This window comes from Rhinopithecus roxellana, chromosome 15 (assembly GCF_007565055.1).
Source record: "Rhinopithecus roxellana isolate Shanxi Qingling chromosome 15, ASM756505v1, whole genome shotgun sequence".
Lineage (NCBI taxonomy): Eukaryota > Metazoa > Chordata > Mammalia > Primates > Cercopithecidae > Rhinopithecus > Rhinopithecus roxellana.
This window is the reverse complement of record NC_044563.1, coordinates 25,146,530-25,169,008: the sequence shown is the minus strand read 5'-3', so window position 1 is coordinate 25,169,008 and position 22,479 is coordinate 25,146,530. Positions and strand designations below refer to the sequence as shown.

Genomic DNA, 22,479 nt, shown 5'->3' with positions numbered 1-22,479 from the left:
AAAAGGTACTTTTAAAAATTATAACATTTTAAAACTTGGTAACCATTTTACCATTTTTTCCAAATTTTATCATTAACTCATGATTTAAAAAAAAAGTTATGATACGTTACATAAAACATTTAATATTATCTACATCAGGACTTGTAAATACATTAGTGAATTACTTTTTTTTCACTAATCTTTCTTTTTTATCTTACTTTCATAATGAATTTTTTTTAGAAGAACAATACTACTGTAACTGTTTTATATTTTAATAGAGATGAGAGCTACTTGAAGACGCACTAAATCCCTGAGAAGTAATTCCAGGGCACTCAAATACAATTTTACCAAAATCCATAATTTTTAATCCATAATTTTAGAACCTAAAATGTCATCTGATCAGAAACATGTTTTATACTTTCTTTGTGCTCAGAAGAAACAAACATCTCAACACTGAAAAAGTATTTTTTAAAAAGGTACTCAGTAACAAACTACTTAGTATTTAAACAAACCAGTTCACTGAGATATCAGTAGCCCAGGCAATTTCACAAAGGGAATGATTTTCCCCAAAGGACTCATGATTGCATCACTGTTCTATATTTACTTTAAGCAAGGAAATATGCAAATCAGCTCTTCCTAGAATAAGGTTAAGGGCCCCTCTCACTGTGAGTACAGCTGGCTAAGCCAAGACATACATGCACAACCTGTACGACATGATGCACAAGAAAAGAATATGTCAAGAAGGTCAGCAATCCAATGCTCAACACACCCTCTCAGAAACAAGGAGAAATGTTCTAGAATTATTCTTTGTTTTGATTTTCTACACAAGCATCCTGACTTATGCCTTATTCTGGTACATTATTTAGCTTACATATACTGCTCTATAAAGTTTTTTTTCAAAAATAACAAATAGCATTCACTGCCATAGTAAGACAATAGTGAACAAATTCTGGTGGAGTAGCTTTCTGGAGGTCGAAGAGTGGCCACAGGCTAAATATTTTAAAACTCATTCAGAAGGCCAATAGGTTGTATCTTGATTACCAATGCTGAGAGACTTTTAGGAACTCCTTCAAATATGAGAATGAGAAAGAGTTTGAGGCTAGATCGAAACAAAGCAGTAGAGCATCATATAACCTATTAGCAAGGACTGAAATAGGCACAGGGTGTCAGATTGGGAACACACAAATATATTCATAATTTTAAATGTATTTACAAGTCCTGACATGTAACATTTTAAATGTTTTGTTTTCTTATGTAATATGTCACAACATGTTTTTCAAATCCTGATTTAATGATAAAATTTGATGAGAATGGAAAAACTTAAAATAAGAAACATAATATTTAAATATGTTATTAAAGTTATAAAAATATTTTCTTAAAATTATTCCTAAACCTAAACCACAAGCCTGGCAGTTATAGAACACATTCAGTTTTCAAATAAATGAACAGAGTAAGAAAGGTAGCCCAAGCTATGCCATCATAACCCTTGTGACTTGCATGTATACATCCAGATGGCCTGAAGCAACTGAATATCCACAAAAGAAGTGAAAATAGCTAGTTCCTGCCTTAACTGATGACATTCCACCATTGTGATTTGTTCCTGCCCCACCCAAACTGATCACGCCTGTAATCCCAGCACTCTGGGAGGCGGAGGTGGGTGGATCACCTGAGGTCAGGAGATCCAGACCATCTCTGCCAAAATGGTGAAACCCCATCTCTACTAAAAATACAAAAATTCGATGGGCATGGTGGCGCCTGCCTGTAGTCCCAGCTACTTGGGAGACTGACGCAGGAGAATCACTTGAACCCGGGAGGCGGAGGTTGCAGTGAGCCGAGATCGCACCACTGCACTCCAGCCTGGTGACAAAAAAAAAAAAAAAAAAAAGCCGGGGGTGTGGGGTGGGGTGGGGGCAAGCAGTTGCATTGTTTTGAGGCTTTGATCAGCCCTCACTGAATCCGTATTTTACACGAAGACAGAGAGGGTAGAATAATAGTCAATGAGGTATTCACTTCCTTAGTGAACCTGCATTTTCATTTAAGATAAAGTAAACACAGAGTAGAGGAAGCAGCAAAATATGAATTCATCTCAAGTGAGCTGAGAGATGATTCTCAGTTTTATTTTTGTCCCTTACCTGTGAAGATAAGCTATTTATTTACATTGTCAGAGTGAATTTCAACCATTTTAAGATAAAGACCTTGGGGCCCACAAGGAATTATCTTGTGAGCACATTGTGAGGGAATCCCCTGGGGAAGTTTGCAGCTTTTTTTTTCTTTTGAGACGGAATCTCTATCTGTGCCAGGCTGGAGTGCAGTGGCGCGAAGTTGGCTCACTGCAACCTCCACCTCCTGGATTCAAGTGATTCTCCTACCTCAGCCTCCCAAGTAGTTGGGACTACAGGCATGCGCCACCATGTCCAGCTAATTTTTGTATTTTTAATAGAGATGAGGTTTCACCATGTTGACCAGGATGGTCTCAATCTCCTGACCTCAGGTGATCCCCCCACCTACACCTCCCAAAGTGCCAAGATTACAGGCTGAGCCACTGAGCCACCGCACCCAGCTGTCTCCTGTCTTTGTAGCTATCGCTTCAAGACAAAATGGGAGGCAGTTTGGAGCGACTCAGTTTTCAAGTTTGACTTTCTCCTTTGGCAAATTGAGTTTGGGGACCAAAGATTTTGATTTTTCTTTTACAGATGTTTGAGTACATTAGAAGAAATGACTTCTAAAAGATATAATCTGTAAATCACCTCAAAATACAAAGTAGAAATACAGCTGGGAAAAATGTGATATCGTGGAATTAAAATACTTCTATTAAGATATAACTATGCCACTTACTAGTCCCATATTTTCAGAAAACTCTTATAACTTCTCTGGGTCTTGGTTTTCTAATTCATAAGAGAACAATATTATCTTCCCTGTCTGACTCATATAATTATTTTGAGGCACAAATGAATGTGATTTGACAAGCTTACAGCTTCTGGAATCATGCAAGAAAATAATATTTTTAACCCCTCACACCTCTTTTGTAAGATGCCTACATTTTGGCACCAAATACAAGTAAATGGAACTGAAAAGCATTTTGCTCATTAAAAATTAGTTTAACATGTGGATGACATAATTTTAAATTAATGAGACAGATGAACAAAAAATAACTTAAATTACTTAAGAGTTTAAAAATTAAGGAGAAACGAATTTACAAAATTCCCTTATAGATATCTGAAATCATCAGGAAATAATCTGACACTCTGTTATACATACATGGAAATTCAGGTTGCAATGCCCCTCTCTTCAAGAGCAGATGACAATAGAGGTACCAAGTTAAAAACATCTAGATTTAGAGAAAATAATAATGATAACACAAGACACTGTGGTGTCCGAATTTCAGCAGGAATGAGTGCATCAAGTCTATCACCACACATTCCAGAACAATTAAGTCAGCATTTTGATCCAATGACATAAACATATGCTATAGGGATAGTTATCAAAGGAAAAACTATAAAACCCTGCAAATGTACTTAATTCATCATGCCCCAACAGGTCAGCTCTACTTAAAAAAAAATGTAATTAATATCCATGGCGATAGCTTCACTCTGCTAGTAAATATGCTTTACAGGTAAACATTTTGGTGGCCACAAATATCAAATTTCTTTAGCTTTCAATTCTTTCATTGTGAAAGACATCACATGAATTTTTCTGTCTCATAGGGGTTGTGGTGAGGGTCAAATGAAGTGACACATTATAGACCTGAATAAAGTAAAAACACTAAATATATACAGTACTCCTTTGGTTCCACAGGGAATTAATTCCAGGAACTCCATGGACACCAGAATCTGTAGATGTTCAAATCTCATATTTAAAATGACGTATTATATGCATTTAATATATGCACATCTTCCTGTATATGTTTTAATGTCTAGATTGAATATACTACTAATGTAGGAGTTATTAAGGAATAAGTTTTAGGGAGAAAGTAAGGGTAAAGGTTCTCAGTGGAAATTTTCCTGTAATAAGAAGCAACCCCCAAACCATTTCTTTTCTAACAAAAAAGCAGCTTTAAAAGCAAGGCTGGCAAGCTTTAACAGGCAAATGCTGGCGATTAGAAACTAGGTCCACTCAACATGGTCAACATGGCAATTCCCGCCATCTCCTGGTTGCCACCTGTGCCAAGTGTAATGGCTACCGCCAGATAACACCAGGTGTTCAGAACATCATAGCGACCCTCATTTGCATATTAAAGGACTAAAGTGGGAGGGTCAGGTTTCTGAAAGCTACATAAATGACACACCTGGTCAAACCAATCCCCTGGGACCTGTGCAACCCAAACACCGCCTCATCCAGCATCCCAATATAAGCAACCACTTTTCTGCCGCACATGCACATGGGGTTCCTCTTTGTTCTGAGCCCCCCTCCCTCTGTCTCTGTATGGGGGAGCTGTTTTCTTCTTTTTTCTTTCTTGCCTATTAAACTTTTCATTCCTAAAACCACTCCACCTGTGTCCATGTCGTTAATCCTATCAGTGTGAGACCAAGAACCCTGGTGTTCCTCCAGTCATCAAAACCATATCAATACCTAATACAGTGTAAGTGCTATGTAACTATTGTGTTTTTACTGTATTACTTTCAATGGATATATCATTTTTATGCGTTTTTAAAACTACTTTCTTTTTTTATTTGTATACATTTAAGGGGTACAAGTGCAATTTTGTTACATGAATATATTGCATTGTGGTGATGTCTGGGCTTTCAGTGTATCCATCAGTCAAATAATGTTCATGATGCACATTAAATAATTTCTAATCTTCCAGTCCCTTCCTTCCCCACAACCCTTCTGAGTATTCATTATCTATCATTCCATACTCTATGGAATAGATAATGATTCATTATCTATCATTCCATACTCTATGTCCATGTGTACACATTATTTAACTTCCATTTTTAAGTGAGAACATGCAGGTTTTTTTGTTTTGTTTTGTTTTGTTTTTGTTTGTTTGTTTGTTTTTTTCTGTATCTGGGTTGTTTTACTTAATTAAGATAATGGCCTCCAGTTCCACCCATATTGCTGCAGAAGACATGATTTTATTTTTATAGTTGAATAGCATTCCATATGTGTGCATATGCCACATTTTCTTTATCTTATTATCTGTTGATGAATATTACAATTGATTCTGTGTATTTTGTACTGTGAATAGTACTGTGAAACCTATAAGTGCAGATAATTTTTGATTTAATTATTTCTTTTTTGGGGAGTAGAGACACAATAGTGAGATTGCTGAATAAAATTTTCTTCAAATATTTTTGATTCACAGTTGTATGGATACAGAAACTACCAATACACAGGGCCAAATGTATCACTATAGTATATTTTTAATAACTGGACTACCAACTCCCTAAAGCAGTAATTTAACTAAGTCACCATTTTATTTGAAACACTGAATGACACGTGGTATTTTAAAATTGCTTTTATTCAATAAACAACGAAAACAATCACAAAACTATCAAAATGTCTGCCATTATCTATCTCAATAGAGAAATTGATAGATTGAATTTTTAGTGATTTGGGAGTACTTTAAGCATTGTTTTTAATTTACCCCCACCTCCCTATAAAAGTAAGCAAATAAAATTAAATGACTTAAATCTTTAAACCATCTAATAATAAAATTTATAATCAAAATAATCATTTTACTTTATAATCTCTTAAAGCAACAAAATTTGTCACTGTTGTGTAGCCATTATGCATTCACATAATTTCTTAGCTAACCAACTTATTTATTTTTGTTTGTTTAATAAATCATCCAGTGCAAAATAATTCTTAAATTCAACGTTTTTCTTGTTATTATTGTACTGATGGGAGAGTAAACTGTTATATTTCTTTCGAAAATCATCTGTACTAGGTAGCAATAATTAATATTTTAAAACAATTGTCATGAACTACTTGATACGTTTCAAAAAAACCGTAACTCAAGTTAAAAGTAAGAAAGTATTTTTCATCATAATGTAAATTTAAATCATTATATATATGTATGTATATACATACCTGCACATAAGTGAAAGGTTAAGTAACCTTTGGCATATCTATATAATAGATTATTCATTTAAATTTAGATAAAACAATAAAGATTAAAAGCTATCTTTTTGTTTTTAAATTACAAATTATGAATATATATAAAGGGTATATATATATATAGAGAGAGATGTATTGCAACTGAGATATATGTGCATATATATCATTCACCACACAGATATAATTCATACAAAGGGAACTAGACAGAAATATGAAATATGTCAAAATATTGTTTGCATTTGTTCTGAGTGATGGGATTTTAAGTTTTCCTTTGACTTTATATTTTTTGACACTGTTTTGAAATTTTTCTTCAATGAATAAGTTATACTTAAGATTTTTTTTTTTAAAGAAGTACGTTTGTCAAATATAAAAAGAGCACTAAAATGGAGATTAGGTGTTCTACAGAATATATCAGCTCCAAGTGGAATTAAGGAGGATATAAAGTAACTCAAATCTCTGGGCAACTAACAGGCAGTTAGGCCTCACTTCTATCTTTAGTGGAGGATTTCTACTTCAGCTAGCAGCCTCCCCCAAGTTAAAAGCAGCTCTCAAGCATTAATAAGGGCACCAAATTCATCACTATGCTTTGCAATTGCCAGCATGTGTCATTATTTTTAGGATGAAATGTAAATGCTTTGACAGCAAGCATTACTTCTTCAAAGTCTACATTTACTTAAAAATAAAAAAAAAATCAAATCTCTTCAAAATTGAACATTTCCTAAGAGGAAAGTACCTGAAATAGAATCTACAACTCATCTCAGGGCTCACCAGTTCGTAGAGTCATTTTCAAAGGTGCATGGGTGAATGTCTGTGGTAACAAGTACTTCAGTGCTATCAGGTTGGTGCAAGAGTAATTGTGTTTTTTGCCATTTTTTTTTTAATGGCAAGAACCTCAGTTACTCTTGCACCAACCTAAGAGTTGAGTTTCTACTGTCTACTTCCTTGACACAACTATATCTATCTATCTATCTATCTATCTATCTATCTATCTATCTATCTATCTATCTATCTATCTATCTGTCTATCTATCTATCCATCTATCTATCATCAACATACGTTTATTCAAGAATTAAACTGTGCACTGCTGATATATTAGTAGGTAAATCAGATAAATGTGCTGCCATCAGGATGAGTGCATGAATACATTACAGCAGAAACCATCGGCTGCCTCCCACAGCAACTCCCTTTCTATTACTTATCTGCAAAAAAAACAGTCTTTCACAATAGAATCTAAAAAATGCTAAGGTTTTACCTTTGCATGCATGCATAACCTAGTTTGGAGAAGTTTCTCAAAAAAACTCTGCTCCTTCGCAAAAAATAATGACTTTGGAGGACAAAGGACTCCTTTTTCTGCTTTGACTGTGTACATAGTTGGATGAAGACACAATATGTATATCTTTAGTGACCATCATGATTCTGTGAGGAACCAAGACTTAGAATAAGTCTTTAAGTTGAGGGTTGTTACATGGAGAGATGTGGAGGACAATGCAAAACAAACCTGAGTCTTGTTGACATTGTTGAGCTATGAAATAAACTATAACATTGTCATGCTTCTGGGCCTTTTGTTATTTGAGTTAATAAAAGTCCAATGATGGAACAGTTTTGGGAGGTATTGTATATACTAAAGGAATTCTAATTCATGCAACTTCATAGTCTCTTTGTATCCAGGTCTCCTGATTTCATAAAATGTAAAATGACATGAAATAGCAAGGTTTACATATAATATATCTCACACTTTAAGTCATACAAATTTTCAACAAGTCCTGAGCTTGGTCATATCTGAAAGTTGATGCTTTACTAATCTATATTCAACTGGTATATTACATAGAAGTAAAACACTGAATATTGCTGAACTGTCTAATTTTCTTCCACTAACATTTCCTTCTAAAACTCTGATTTGAAAAATAAATTTAAAAGATTCAAAAGTCCTTGTATGATCTACTTCCCATAAATCTCTCAGCTTAATATCTGCAACTCGTGAACTCTGGGGAAGCAGGATTAGTTTTATACACTCCTAACCTGCTGGAATGAGGTATGCTTTTCATTAAGAATGAATGTAGGAAATAATATTTCCACTTATCTCTAATTAAGTAGGCAAGAAAATAAAAGTATTTCTAAAGCAGTCAAATGCAACTCAAATTCATGAGAAATTCCAGAAATTAAATTTAAGCTAAATAATGTGCTTGATATTTTTGGTATTGGGCTAGCAAGTTTCAGGGAAAAGAGAGAAAAGATTCTCACCTTAAATAATAAATCCTTCTTCCCATAACGAAGCTCCTTCAGCTGGGCTTGGATTTTTTTGGACTGTAAGACAAAAACATGGATAAGTTGTGTAACTCATTTATATTTTCAAACTTGAAGATTAAAATACTTTCAGACTTCACAGGAATACATTTTGCAGCCAAGCAAAAGCACAGTCCAACTAGTTTAGAAGTAAAACAGAAAACCTTAACTCTGAGAGTTAAATTCTACTCAAATACATTTTTAAAAATTTTTTTATTATACTTTAAGTTCTAGGGTACATGTGCACATTGTGCAGGATTGTTACATATGTATACCTGTGCCATGTTGGTGTGCTGCATTCATTGACTCGTCATTTACATTAGGTATATCTCCTAATGCTATCCCTTCCCCCTCCCCCGACCCCACGACAGGCCCATGTGTGATGTTCCCCTTCCTGTGTCCAAGTGTTCTCATTGTTCAGTTCCCACCTATGAGTGAGAACATGCGGTGTTTGGTTTTCTGTTCTTGTGATAGTTTGCTGAGAATGATGGTTTCCGGCTGCATCCATATCCCTACAAAGGACATGAAGTCATGCTTTTTTATGGTCGCATAGTATTCTATGGTGTATATGTGACACATTTTCTTAATCCAGTCTATCATTGATGGACATTTGGGTTGGTTCCAAGTCTTTGCTATTGTGAATAGTGCCTCAATAAACATACGTGTGCATGTGTCTTTATAGCAGCGTAATTTACAGTCCTTTGGGTATATACCCAGTAATGGGATGGCTGGGTCATATGGTACTTCTAGTTCTAGATCCTTGAGGAATTGCCACACTGTCTTCCACAATGGTTGAACTAGTTCACAGTCCCACCAACAGCGTAAAAGTGTTCCTATTTCTCCACATCCTCTCCAGCACCTGTTGTTTCCTGACTTTTTAATGATTGCCATTCTAACTGGTGTGAGATGGTATCTCATTGTGGTTTTGATTTGCATTTCTCTGACGGCCAGTGATGATGAGCATTTTTTCATGTGTCTGTTGGCTGCATAAATGTCTTCTTTTGAGAAGTGTCTGTCCACATCCTTCACCCACTTTTTGGTGGGGTTGTTTGTTTTTTCTTGTAAATTTATTTGAGTTATTTGTAGGCTCTGGATATTAGCCCTTTGTCAGATGAGTAGATTGCAAAAATTTTCTCCCATTCTGTAGGTTGCCTGTTCACTCTGATGGTAGTTTCCTCTGCTGTGCAGAAGCTCTTTAGTTTAATTAAATCCCATTTGTCAATTTTGGCTTTTGTTGCTTTTGGTATTTTGGACATGAAGTCCTTGCCCATGCCTATGTCCTGAATGGTATTACCTAGGTTTTCTTCCAGAGTTTTTATGGTTTTAGGTCTAACATGTAAGTCTCTAACTCATCTTGAATTAATTTTTGTATAAGGGGTAAGGAAGAGATCCCATTTCAGCTTTCTACATGTGGCTAGCCAGTTTTCCTAGCACCATTTATTAAATAGGGAATCCTTTCCCCATTTCTTGTTTTTGTCAGGTCTGTCAAAGATCAGATGGTTGTAGATGTGTGATATTATTTCTTAGGGCTCTGTTCTCTTCAAATACATTTTAATTATCAATTTTTCCTTCAGGTGATCATGTAAATTTATTTATTTGTGTGTGTGTGTATGTGTGTGTGTGTGTGTGTGTGTGTGTGTGTGTGTGTGTGTTATTGGTCATTGGTGAGTTAAACCTTAACTCTGAGAGTCAGACCTCCAAACATCCTAGGCAGAAAGAGAAAAACCAAAGCTTGTTTAAAATATGTTATTTAAAGAAAGTTGAGTATTGTTCTTCCCCCAATCCACAACTAAACACAAAGAATTTCTGTCACCCAGGCATGACCAACAATCTAATTGTAGATGCTAATTACATCTGTGCATATGTATGCCTCATTTTTTACTACTTATTTTCAATTACTTTTTTTAAATTAAATGGGAGTAAATTTGAATTTGACATATGTCCAAAGTAGAAGCAAATGTGACTGGAAGCAAGAAAAGTTGCTACAATACTAATGCTGAGCTGAATGTTATTTGCAATTTAGAGTAATACACTTTTTAAGAGGGCCATCGCAAATAGGAAAATACTTAAAAAGAAAATCTTTCTCAGTAGTATGCTTTGACTACCACATTTAATTATGGTCCCTTAAGTCACTGAATGATGATCATGTATTTTGAATTTTTCAGGACAGTCCCAATTACTAAAATTATGATATAAGGACTTCAGATTATTGTATGTCTATACCTAAAATTATAGGTTCTGATTCTTTACTTAGGAAAAAATTAACAAACAAAAAAAGAAAACCACCACCACCAATAACCAATAACAATACACACACACACACACACACATACACACACAAATAAATAAATTAGCATGATCACAAGAAGGAAAAATTAATAATTAAAATGTATTTGAGTGGAATTATAAATTAGTATCATCACTTGGGTAAACTGGCATTTTCTGATAAAATTAAACATATGTACACTGCATTACACTGCAGTATGTCCTAGGTAATTACTCAAGAGGAACCATAACGTATACAAAAATATTTAAGGCATCTTTATTCATAATAGCCAAAAGCTAGAAATAGTACATATGTTTAATAAGCAATGAAGAGATAAATTGTAGGATATCCATGACATGGAGCACTAGAATACTGTTGAGCAACTGAAAAGGAATGAAGTACTGAATCATGGAACAACACAGACAAATTTCAAAAGCATTATACAATATGAAAGAATCCAGTAACTAGAAGCTATATTTTGTATAATTCAATTTGGATAACATTCCAGAACGCAAACAAACAGGGACAGAAATCAGTTTAGTAGTTGACATGGACTAAGGGTTGGGGTAAAGATTCAGTGTAATATAGCAAGAAGACATTTTGGAGGGTAATGAAAAAATTGTATGTTTTGAATCTATACATTGGTCAAATCCATCAAACTGTACACTTAAACTAGATAAATTATATTGTACTGTAAATTATATCTCAATAAAATTAAATTTTTAAAGAAGCTGGCTACAGTAGGTAATGAACACATGATCCTTATGTCACTATTACAGCCTACTAAACTGTGTTGATATAAAAGTCCTCTTTAATAAAGAACATCTGCCTATATTGTAGAAATATAATTTTCCAAGCTTACAACGGAATATGAGTTGTCCACTGAACCAACTGCAAGTTTATTATGATTTGGTTTTCTAAAATATTAAGAATTTTTTTTTTTTTTTTTGAGATGGAGTCTTGCTCTGTTGCCTAGGCTGGGGTGCAGTGGGACATTCTCAACTCACTGCAAACTCCGCCTCCTGGGTTCTATCAATTCTCCTGCCTCAGCCTCCTGAGTAGCTGGGACTACAGGCGCACACCACCATGCCAGGCTAATTTTTTGTATTTTAGTAGGACGGGGTTTTACTGTGTTGTCCAGGCTTGTCTCAAACTCCTGAGCTCAGGTAATCTGTCCACCTTAGCATCCCAAAGTGCTTGGATTACAGAGGTGAGCCACCACACCCAGGCCCAGAATATTTCTAATTATGCAATGTACTCGATTTGTGAAGTGGTAGCTGTGTTATAATGACACAATAATTTTTCAATTGTTGTTCAATGCTATAAGTATGACTGATTTAAGTGGAAACTTGAATGTGTTGTCAATGATACACTACTACAAGGTTCTAATATTAGAAACAGTTTTTCACAGATATTTCTATTATAAGTCACCTGCATTTCATGATCTATTGAATCAGGAAGTTAATAAAAAAGAACAAAAAGAAAACAAAATGAAATAAAATTTAAAAAAAGAAAAGGAGACAGGAAGAGAAGGAGAGGGAAAGGGGGAAGTAAAGAGGAAGTAGAAGAGAGGAAAAGAAGGAAAGAGGAGGAAAGAGAGGAAGGAAGAGAGAAAAGGGAAGGGAAGGGCAGGGAAGGAAAGAAAGGAGGGAGGGAGGGTAAGTTAAGAGTGAGAGTGAGATATGTTAATAATTCTGTATCACTTAACTCTGTACAAAGCAGCAGCAAGAATTTATGGTTTCTCACAGGGTAGTTGATTTTTTTTCATTTCCGTAGAAAGTCACCTTTCTTTTGATATGGATAGTGAAGGTGAAATGCATGATGCATAAGAAGAATAAAAAGACATGATTTAGTATACCTACGTGTAAATGGCTTTTATGAATACAAACTCACATTGAGTCCTCAGTACCTTGACTTTATTCTTCTACTTCAGAATCACACTTATTACATCATTGTCTGTCCTCACACAGCTTCCCATGTGACTCAAAATAATATTTCTTTTTTTTTTTTTTTTTTTTGAGACGGAGTCTCGCTCTGTCGCCAGGGCTGGAGTGCAGTGGCCCGATCTCAGCTCACTGCAAGCTCCGCCTCCCGAGTTTAGGCCATTCTCCTGCCTCAGCCTCCCGAGTAGCTGGGACTACAGGCGCCCGCCACCTCACCCGGCTAGATTTTTGTATTTTTAGTAGAGATGGGGTTTCACTGTGTTCGCCAGGATGGTCTCGATCATCCGTGATCCGCCCGTCTCGGCCTCCCAAAGTGCTGGGATTACAGGCTTGAGCCACCGCACCCGGCCCAAAATAATATTTCAAGTACAGCATCTATGTCTTATTATGTTAATTTACTCTCTGTATTAGTCTGTTCTCACACTGCTATAAAGAAATAGCTGAGACTGTGTAATTTACAAAGGAAAGAAGCTTAATTGACTCAGAGTTACTCAGAGTTCTGCATGGCTGGGGAGGCCTCAGGACACTTACAATCATGGTGGAAGGCACCTCTTCACAGGGCAGCAGAAGAGAAAGTGAGTGCCAGCAGGGGAAATGCCAGATGCTTATAAAACCATTGGATCTCCTGAGAACGCACTATAAAGAGAACAGCATAGGAGAAACTGCCTCCATAATTCAATTACCTCCCACCAGGTCCCTCCTATGAAATGTGCAGATTATGGTATTACAATTCAAGGTGAGATTTGGCTAGGAACAAAAAGTCAAACCATATCATTCTGCCCCAGTCCCTCCCAAATCTCATGTCCTCACATTTCAAAACAACCATGCCCTTCCAACAGACCCCAAAGTCTTAACTCATTCCAGCATTAACCCAAAAGTCCAAGTCCAACATCTCATCTGAGACAACACAATTTCCTTCTGCCTATGAGCCTGTAAAATCAAAAGTAAGTTAGTTACTTCCTAGATACAATGGGGGTACAGGCATTTGGTAAATATACCCATTACAAATGGAAGAAATTGGCCAAAACAAAGGGGTCACAGACTCCATGCAATTCTGAAAGTCAATAGGGCAGTCATTAAACCTTAAAGTTACAAAATGATCTTCTTTGACTCCATGTCTCACATCCAGGTCATGCTGATGATACGAATGGTGGACTCGCATAGCCTTGCACAGCGCCACCCTGTGGATTTGCAAGGTACAGCCCCCCTCCTGGCTGCTTTCATGGGCTAGGATTGAGTGCCTATGCCTTTTCCAGGTGCACAGTGCAAGCTGTCGGTGGATCTACCATTCTGGGATCTGGGGGATGGTGACTCTCTTCTCACAGCTCCACTAGGCAGTGATGCAGTGGTGACTCTGTGTGGAGCTCCAAACCCACATTTCCCTTCTGCTCTTCCCTAGAAGAGATTATCCATGTAGCTTCTTCCTCTGCAGGCAATTTCTGCCTGGACATCCAGGCATTTCCATATATCCTCTGAAACATAGGCGGAGGTTCCCAAACCTCAATTCTTGACTTCTGTGCACCCACAGGCTCAAAACCACATGGAAGCCACCAAGGCTTGGAGCTTGCACCCTCTGAAGTAATGGTCTGAGCTGTACCTTGGCCCCTTTTAGCCTCAGCTGGAGCTGAAGCAGCTGGAATTCAGAGCACCATGTCCAGAGGCTACACAGATGTGGTAGGCCCTGGACCCAGACCCTGACTACGTTTTTCCCTCCTAGGCCTCTGGGCATATGATGGGAGTGGCTGCCATGAAAGTCTCCACATCCCTTGGAGACATTTTCCCTATTGTCTTGGTGATTAAGGTTGGGCTCTTCATTACTTATGCAAATTTCTGCCTTTGGCTTGAATTTCTCTTCAGACATTTTTTTTTTTTTTAATTGCATTGTCAGTCTGCAAATTTTCCAAACTTTCATGCTCCACTTCCTCTTGAACACTACTGCTTAGGAATTTCTTCCACCAGATACCCTAAATTATCTCTCTCAAGTTCAAAGTTCCTCAGAATTCTAGGGCAGGGGCAAAATGCTGACAATCTCTTTTCTACAACATAGCAAGAGTCACCTTTGCTCTAGTTCCCAACAAGTTCCTCATCTCCATCTGAGACCACCTCAGCCTGGACTTCATTGTCCATATCATTATCAGCATTTTGATCAAAACCATTTGATAAGTCTCTAGGAAGTTCCAAACCACCCCACAACTTCCTGTTTTTTTCTGAGCTCTCCAAAGTGTTCCAACCTCTGCCTGTTACCCAGTTCCAAAGTCGCTTCCACATTTTCAGGTATCTTTACAGCAGCACCCCATTCCCTGTGGTGCCAATTTACTGTATTAGTCTGATCTCACACTGCTATAAAGAAATACCTGAGACTGCGCAATTTACAAAGGTAAGAGCTATATTGACTCACAATTCCACATGGCTGGGGAGGCCCTCTAAGATAATTCTGCTTTACATGGTCATCATTATTTCGTGCTGCTGATTTGAGTAAAGGATAATTTATGATATCTCTCACAATTTCAAATGCACAGTTGATTGGCATTTTCTGCCTGCTGTTCCAATCTGCTGTCCAGGACTCATTTACAATCAGGTTTCTCAGGAAAATAGACTTTCTTCTTTTTTTTTCCTCTCTCATACTAAAGTTGGTGAATATCAATGGAGAGTGGGAGATTACTACCACACACGGTGCACATGATTTGGCAAACTGCATGTCAGTTCTTCCACATAATTGATGCTCTGTCTTTCAAGTGTCAGAATGGTTGCCTTTCAGCTATTTGAGGTGTTCATTTTTAAAACATAATTAAAGTGTATATTCTGAATGTACAGAATATCATTTAAAATTTTCCATATAACTTGGAATTATTATCAAAACATCAATTATTCAATGATTCATTCAGGAACTGCAATAAAACCTTCTGCATTGGATGGCCTTGAATCACTACATTTTTTGAGCTTTGCTATCATTATATATATTAAAAAAAAGTTTTAGGAGTTTTCCTCACAGTTACTCATCTCTTTGTTTCCAGCACTCTGGTAATTTTCAATTAAAAAGCAAAATCCTGACTGGATGTGGTGGCTCATGCCTATAATCCCAGCACTTTGGGAGGCCAAGGCGGGCATCTCACAAGGTCAGGAGATTGAGACCATCCTGGCTAACAAGGTGAAACCCCATCTCTACTAAAAATACAAAATTTAGCCGGGTGTGGTGGTGGGTGCCTGTAGTCCCAGCTACTCAGCAGGCTGAGGCAAGAGAATGGGGTGAACCCAGGAGGTGGAGCTTGTGGTGAGCCTAGATGGCGCCACTGCACTCCAGCCTGGGAGACAGAGCAAGACTCCATCTCAAAAAAAACAAAAAAAACAAAAAAAAAAAAAAGCAACTTCCTGTCTGAGGATTTCAGGCAAGATTATGCAAAGAATAAATGCATTCTGAGTGGGTACATCTCTTTTTTATAATGTATATTAATTCAAAACCCAGGTAACACTTAGACTTTTATTTACTTTGCTAGCAACATTTTGAAAAGTTAAAATTATCAAAAGGAGAATCTTCAAACAATTAGTGATTTTAAATACAGTTCCAGATGTTGGTGCCTGTGAGTCATAAAGTTTTCATAAGATTTCACAGCAAAATTAAAGTTGCTAATAATGATAATGTTGTCTGTAATAAAATGACAAGGAAGATGAAAACGTAGGCAGCCATGATAGGATATTTTATCTCAGCTTTTTTATCCCATTTAGGAGATTATCTTTCAGACTGAGATTTTTGCTTCCTATAATTTCATGTTCAAACAGCATTTCTTCGATGAAATAAGAGTGATGATTTTGGTAGATGGTGTTTATAGTAGCTTCTCTTGTTAATGTTATCCTCTGGCAAATGAAAACAATGGCAATCTTCTGGTTGTCAATGGGATTTAGATATTTTATTCTTCTATGAATACTGACAGTTGAGGGTCACTGATCTAACAGGCAATCTCCATGTTAGCTCCTAACCAAGACAATATATTAGCATTTTGTTTTTGGTAGTGATGGTGAATCAAATAATTAAATTTGCCACCATATTGTTTTGAAGTTGTATTATGACAGACAAAAACACACGCCTGTCCCATTACCAAGAATGTTAAGCTCTAAATTTATCCTATAAATACATAACGACATATACCAAATAAATTGCAATGAACCTATTACAATACATTTCAATATTCGGCAACACTAATACGTGAAGTATCTAACAATTCAGGGATAATATATTCTCCAAGGCATTGAGATGAAGAAAAAATATGAATTATTCTTGAATTGACAGACTAAACAATAAAGGTAAGCCCATTTTTACTTCCATGCACCACAGATATTTCTCATAGGAGCTTCCTCTCTTTCATATACATGAGTGTCATGTGAAACCTGAACACATATAAATTATCTCAGAATATAACTTCAATCTAGATCTTTCTTTTTCAAAACATCATTCCACCTGGTTACCCTCTTGTAATACAACCTGCACAAACCACATTTATATTATTTCTAAAACCTAAGAAATATAAACAATGTACAAGTCTATTTGTGTTCAAATAGAAAAATACAAAGAAATGAAACATTACACTAGATTAGATCTACAAACCATTTAGGCTAATTTTTCATCTTCTGTAACACCATCTTTCAGTTTTTTCTGTATTGAACAGTTCTAATAATGCCATATATAATATTATAGGAAAGATATTATAAAATTGATCGTTATATTGCATGTTAGACTTGAATGTTTGTATTTATGTTAATGATTTTTTCTTGTTTTTCAAGGAGAGTTTTCACTTTCTTTAACAAATCTCAGTTTGGGCTAGACACAGGACCACTGACCTAGGGACATTTTCCAGACTCTCTTCAACTTAGCTCAGCATGTGACCTAGTTTTAGCAAATAGGGTACAATGAGATAGAAGAGACTATTTCCTGGGTGGACTCCTGAAAAGCAATGCTCGTGCTTCACCAGGTTATCTTCCCTTTCCCTCTTGCTGGGAGAGGATGGTGGCAGAAAAAGATATTTTTGAACCAAGGGTCATTCCATAATTTAAAGACAATAGAGCTGTTTTAGAAGCTCTTCGCCTTACTTCTAGACAACTCTGAGACAAAGGGTAAACTTGTTTTAACTTGTGTAAGCAACTTTTCTCAATGCATCTAAAACTTCTTTCCTTCCCTCTGCTTCATAGATATAAGACATTCATCATGATATGAAGCCACTCATGACTGTCCCTTATCATTCATAGGCTATTTCTTGAATAGATTTCTTACACATTTAATATATCTTTGTGTGTGCTTCTTGGAGGATGCAACTAAAACAGTGAATCTTGTCTCCTCTCCTTGAGGCATCAACAATTATTTAGCATGACAGTATCATTACTATTTCATTGCTATTACTAAGGCTTATATGAGCTACATTTTCACATTACAGAGATATAAGAATAGATTTGGAGATGAGAAATATAGAAAACTGATTATTTTAGTTAAATCTATATTAAGCAGAATGGCATATGTCCCCCTGAGAAATATATGAGATGATTTTACTACACAGCCTACGCAGCAAATAGAACCAATGAATGTATTTATTTCGTATGGTTTATGGTCAACCCCAGAATCTTCACTCTGACAGTCAATTGCCACTGCCAAACTTTATAGACATCACATAGAAGGTACAAGAGAGGAAAAAAAAAGGAAAATTTTATGGACTTCCAGTAATTTGCTATTAAGGAAATTCTGATAGTCCAGATAAGGAAGAAATCCAGGAAAAAAAAAATCTACAAAAGTGACCATTACCTGCCTTTGCTAATTTTTTCCCCCTTTTGGTTATTGCAATGTTGAAACACAAAGATACCCTAAGGTTTAAAATATATTTTATTTTTCTATTTAAAAATTTGTATTTGTATTAGGAGGAACAAGAGTTACCAGATGTCTGAGTTGAACAAAAATCTGGCAATAATACTGTTTTTATCTGGTTAAAGTTAGAAGAAGCAAAAATTTACTCACCTCTTCTGCGTGAATGCCACAGAGCTTGTTTCCTGACAAGAGTTTGTTTTTCAAGCTTTTATTCTGAGGAAGAAAACATAGTTTTATTGCAAAGAAGAGACAAAATATTAAGAATTTCTTCAATTATGTGAGCATTACTGCTTTATGTTCTGTCCAAAAATTAGACCTTCATAATGTAAAATGTAATGGATTGGTGTAAAACTGAATCAAATCTGTAATTTAAAAGATTGTTTTTTATTCAGTTAAAATTTGGCATATTAGCATTAACACATTCATTTAAAAAGGTAATTTCCAGTTTTATTCTATTGTGGGCAGAAAAGAGAATCGATGTAATTTTATTTTTTAAAAATGTTATTTGTTTATATTTATATATTTATTTATATATATATATATATGTGTGTATGTGTGTGTGTGTGTGTGTGTGTGTGTGTGACCTAAAATACAGTCTATCCTGGAGAACATTCCATGTGTATGCTATAACTGTTGGGCAAAATGTTCTGTCAATTTCCATGAAGTCTGTTTTGTCTAGAGTACAGTTTAACTCTGATATTTCTTTTTTTAATTTTTTTTTTTTGAGATGGAGTCTCACTCCATTGTCCAGGCTGGAGTGCAATGGTACGATCTCAGATCCCTGCAACCTCTGCCTCCCAGGGTTGAAGCTATTCTCCTGCCTCAGCCTCTCAGGTAGCTGGGATTACAGATGTGCACCACCATGCCTCGCACCATGCCTGTTAAAATACAAATTTTTTTGTATTTTAAGTAGAGACAAGGTTTCACTATGTTGACCAGGCTGGTCTTGAACTCTGACCTCAGGTGATCTGCCTGCCTCGGCCTCCCGAAATGCTGGGATTACAGGTATCAGCCACTGCACCTGGCCTTACTCTGATGTTTCTTTGTTGATTTTTTGTTCGGATAATATGTCTAGGTATGAAAGTGGGGTATTAAAGTACCTTACTATTCTTATATCACAATAAATATCTCCATTTAGATCTGTTATTATATATACATATAAAGATGCTCCAGTGTAGGATGCATATGTAATTGCAATTGTTATATCCTCCTACTGTGATGACTCTGTTATCATTATATAATGACCTTATTCGTCATTTTTTAAATCATTTTTTACTGAAAGTCTATTTTATCTGATGTAAGTATAACTACTTCTAATCTGCTTTGGTTTCCATTTGCATGGAATATCTTTTTCCATCCATTCACTTTCAGTCAATGCATGTCTTTACAGGTGAAAGAAGTTTCTTATAAGCAGCATATATTTGAGGCTTTTTTTAGTCCATTTAACCACTTTATATACTTTAATTAGATTATTTAGTTTATTTATAGTCAAAGTTACTATTGATAGGTAAGGATTTACTACTTCTGCACAGCAGAAGAAAACAATACAGTGAAGAGACAACCTGAAGGATGGGAGAAAGTATTTGCAAACTAGTCAGCTGACAAAGGGTTACTATCTATAACAAACCAAGAACACAAAAGCAAAAATCCAATAATGTGATTTATCAAAAATTGGCAAAATAGGCCAGACACGGTGGCTCATGCTTGTAATTCCAGCACTTTGGGAGGCTGAGGTGGGTATCTCACAAGGTCAGGAGATCAAATCCATCCTGGCTAACAGTGAAACCCCATCTCTACTAAAAACACAAAAAAATTAGCCAGGCCTGGTGGCGGGTGTCTATAGTCCCAGCTACTTGGGAGGATGAGGCAGGAGAATGGTGTGAACCCAGGAGACGGAGTTTGCAGTGAGCCGAGATGGCACCACTGCACTCCAGCCTGGTTGGCAGAGCAAGACTCCATCTCAAAAAAAAAAAAAAAAAAAAAAAAAGTTAGCAATATATCTGAATAAACATTTCTCAAAGGAAGACAAATGTCAATAGATATACTAAAAATGTTAAACATTACTAATCATCAGGAAAGTGCAATGAAGCAATGAAATACTACTGCACTCAGGTTAGGATGCTTATTATCAAAAAGACAACAAATAACAAGTACTAATGAGGATGTGGAGAAAGGGGAACTCTTATGTACAGGTGCTAGGAATGTAAATTGGTACAGCCATTATGGAAAACAGTATGGAAGTGTATCAAAAAAAATAAAAATTGATTACTATGTAATCCAGCAATCCCATTACTGGTTATATAAAAACAAATAAATGAAATCAGTATGTTGAACTCCTTGATTCTCAGAAGCCATTTCTTCTTACAGGCCCGAGAGGTATACTCTTTCTGTGGTGTGTGAATGAGTACACACAGATCTGTTACCCTTTAAATATCTCATAATTGACATAGTTCAAAGACAAATGCTTGTTCCTCTGACACTTCTTAACCATCTGAGTCTAACCCCTCATGGCTATTTAATTGTATCTGGTTTATTGCACTCAGGCTTTTCTGTCTTTTACCCCAATAACTGAAGAACATGGACTGTCTTTAGATGGGCAGGCTAAAGGAGAGCAGATAACTGTAAAACCCACAGGATTCAGACATCATATTGACTCTCTAGGAGTAGATAATGTCTTGATACAAATACATATTATACATGATGACTCTAAGGAGGGCCAACTGGATAAGCACCAGGAGCAAAATGAGCATTTAATGCAGAGTGCATGAACAAATACATTAAGTTTAAGAGTTCCCCACTTAGAATTCCAAGCTAATTTTGAACAGGGTTTTTTATTTTGTTTTCCTATCATGGAGCGAGGGGGTACAGTTGTTCCAGTTTGAAAGAATACTTGGTGCTTTCCTCTTTAGCTAAAATTTGGAAATCTAAAAAGCTCAGTTAGAATTTCAGTACCATGAAATGTTTTACACAAATGGGAGGAAGTTATTCTGATTTATTCGAGTAATGTCTTTTTCCAAATATTTGCACTGATCATACAAGGTACAATATTAGGGTCCTTTTTGTAAAGCTAATCTGATATATATTAATTTCATATTTGAAGAGATGTGTATCCCTAATAAAGGGATATATACTGATATGTTCTGGCTCTGCAGTGTTGCTCAGATTGTAGCAAAATAAAACTCTTTAAAATTGAGACAAAATAGGGGATGTACATCGGATAGGAGTATTTATGTCCTACCAAAAACCACTCACAACTGAGAAACATTATTAGAATTAAGAAATAACTATAAATTAATAAATAGCATATTTAAAAGTTGGTGTCTGTAGCATATACTATATAAAATTTGCGTCTCCACTTAAAGCTATTTTTTCTTTCTTCTGTTCATTTATGTACCTATGTTTGTATTCATTTATTTTTATTATTATTTCTTCATTTATTAATGCTGCTAACTCTCAGGGGAAATTTTGAATGTTGATCTGAATGATATATATTATAACAAATACTAACTTTTATCCTTCAAAAATTGTATTATTTTATATTTTTTTTCTGAGGAGGAAACATACCTGTTAACTAATATATATAACACAGGACTAATTTTTAGCATACTATTTATTTCACTGACCTGTTATCTCTGCTTATTACACTGATTTCTCAGAATAGATTATTCCTTAATTACTTGGAGTAGGCTTTTCAATGATCAGGATGTGCCTGTCAAGTTTATAGAATAGCAAGCAGTGTTAAACATTCCACACCATTAGTGAAGCTAGAGTTTTGATAAAGACGTTCCACAGAACCATTTAACTTTCTTCAATAATATTTACTCTCCACTCCCCCCAAAAAGATTAATGCTATGATAATATGAGTTGACCAATGTTAAAAAGATTTATTTTCTCCGGACCTCTCAGAGTCTTTTATTAGAATACTGAGCATCATGGACACAAAGAGGGGAACAAGAGACACTGGGATCTACCTGAGGGTTGAGGGTAGGAGGAGGAAGAGGATTAAAAAAAAATAATAATAACTATTGGGTACAAGTGTTAGTACCTGGGTGCCAAAATAATCTGTACAACAAACCTCTATGACATGAGTTTACCACTTTACT

At 35.8% G+C, this 22,479-nt stretch overlaps 1 protein-coding gene across 2 annotated transcripts in view; it reads right to left on the bottom strand.

Annotated features, from left to right (window-relative positions):
* LUZP2 (leucine zipper protein 2) overlaps positions 1–22,479 on the bottom strand; it is a 589,435-nt gene that overhangs the window by 133,148 nt on the left and 433,808 nt on the right. For both annotated transcript variants that reach the window (XM_030918939.1, XM_030918940.1), the window contains exons 6-7: positions 18,527–18,589; positions 8,281–8,343 (exon numbers count right to left, since the gene is read on the bottom strand). In XM_030918939.1, the coding sequence (XP_030774799.1) occupies positions 8,281–8,343; positions 18,527–18,589 (126 nt within the window). The remainder of the gene's footprint in view (positions 1–8,280; positions 8,344–18,526; positions 18,590–22,479) is intronic.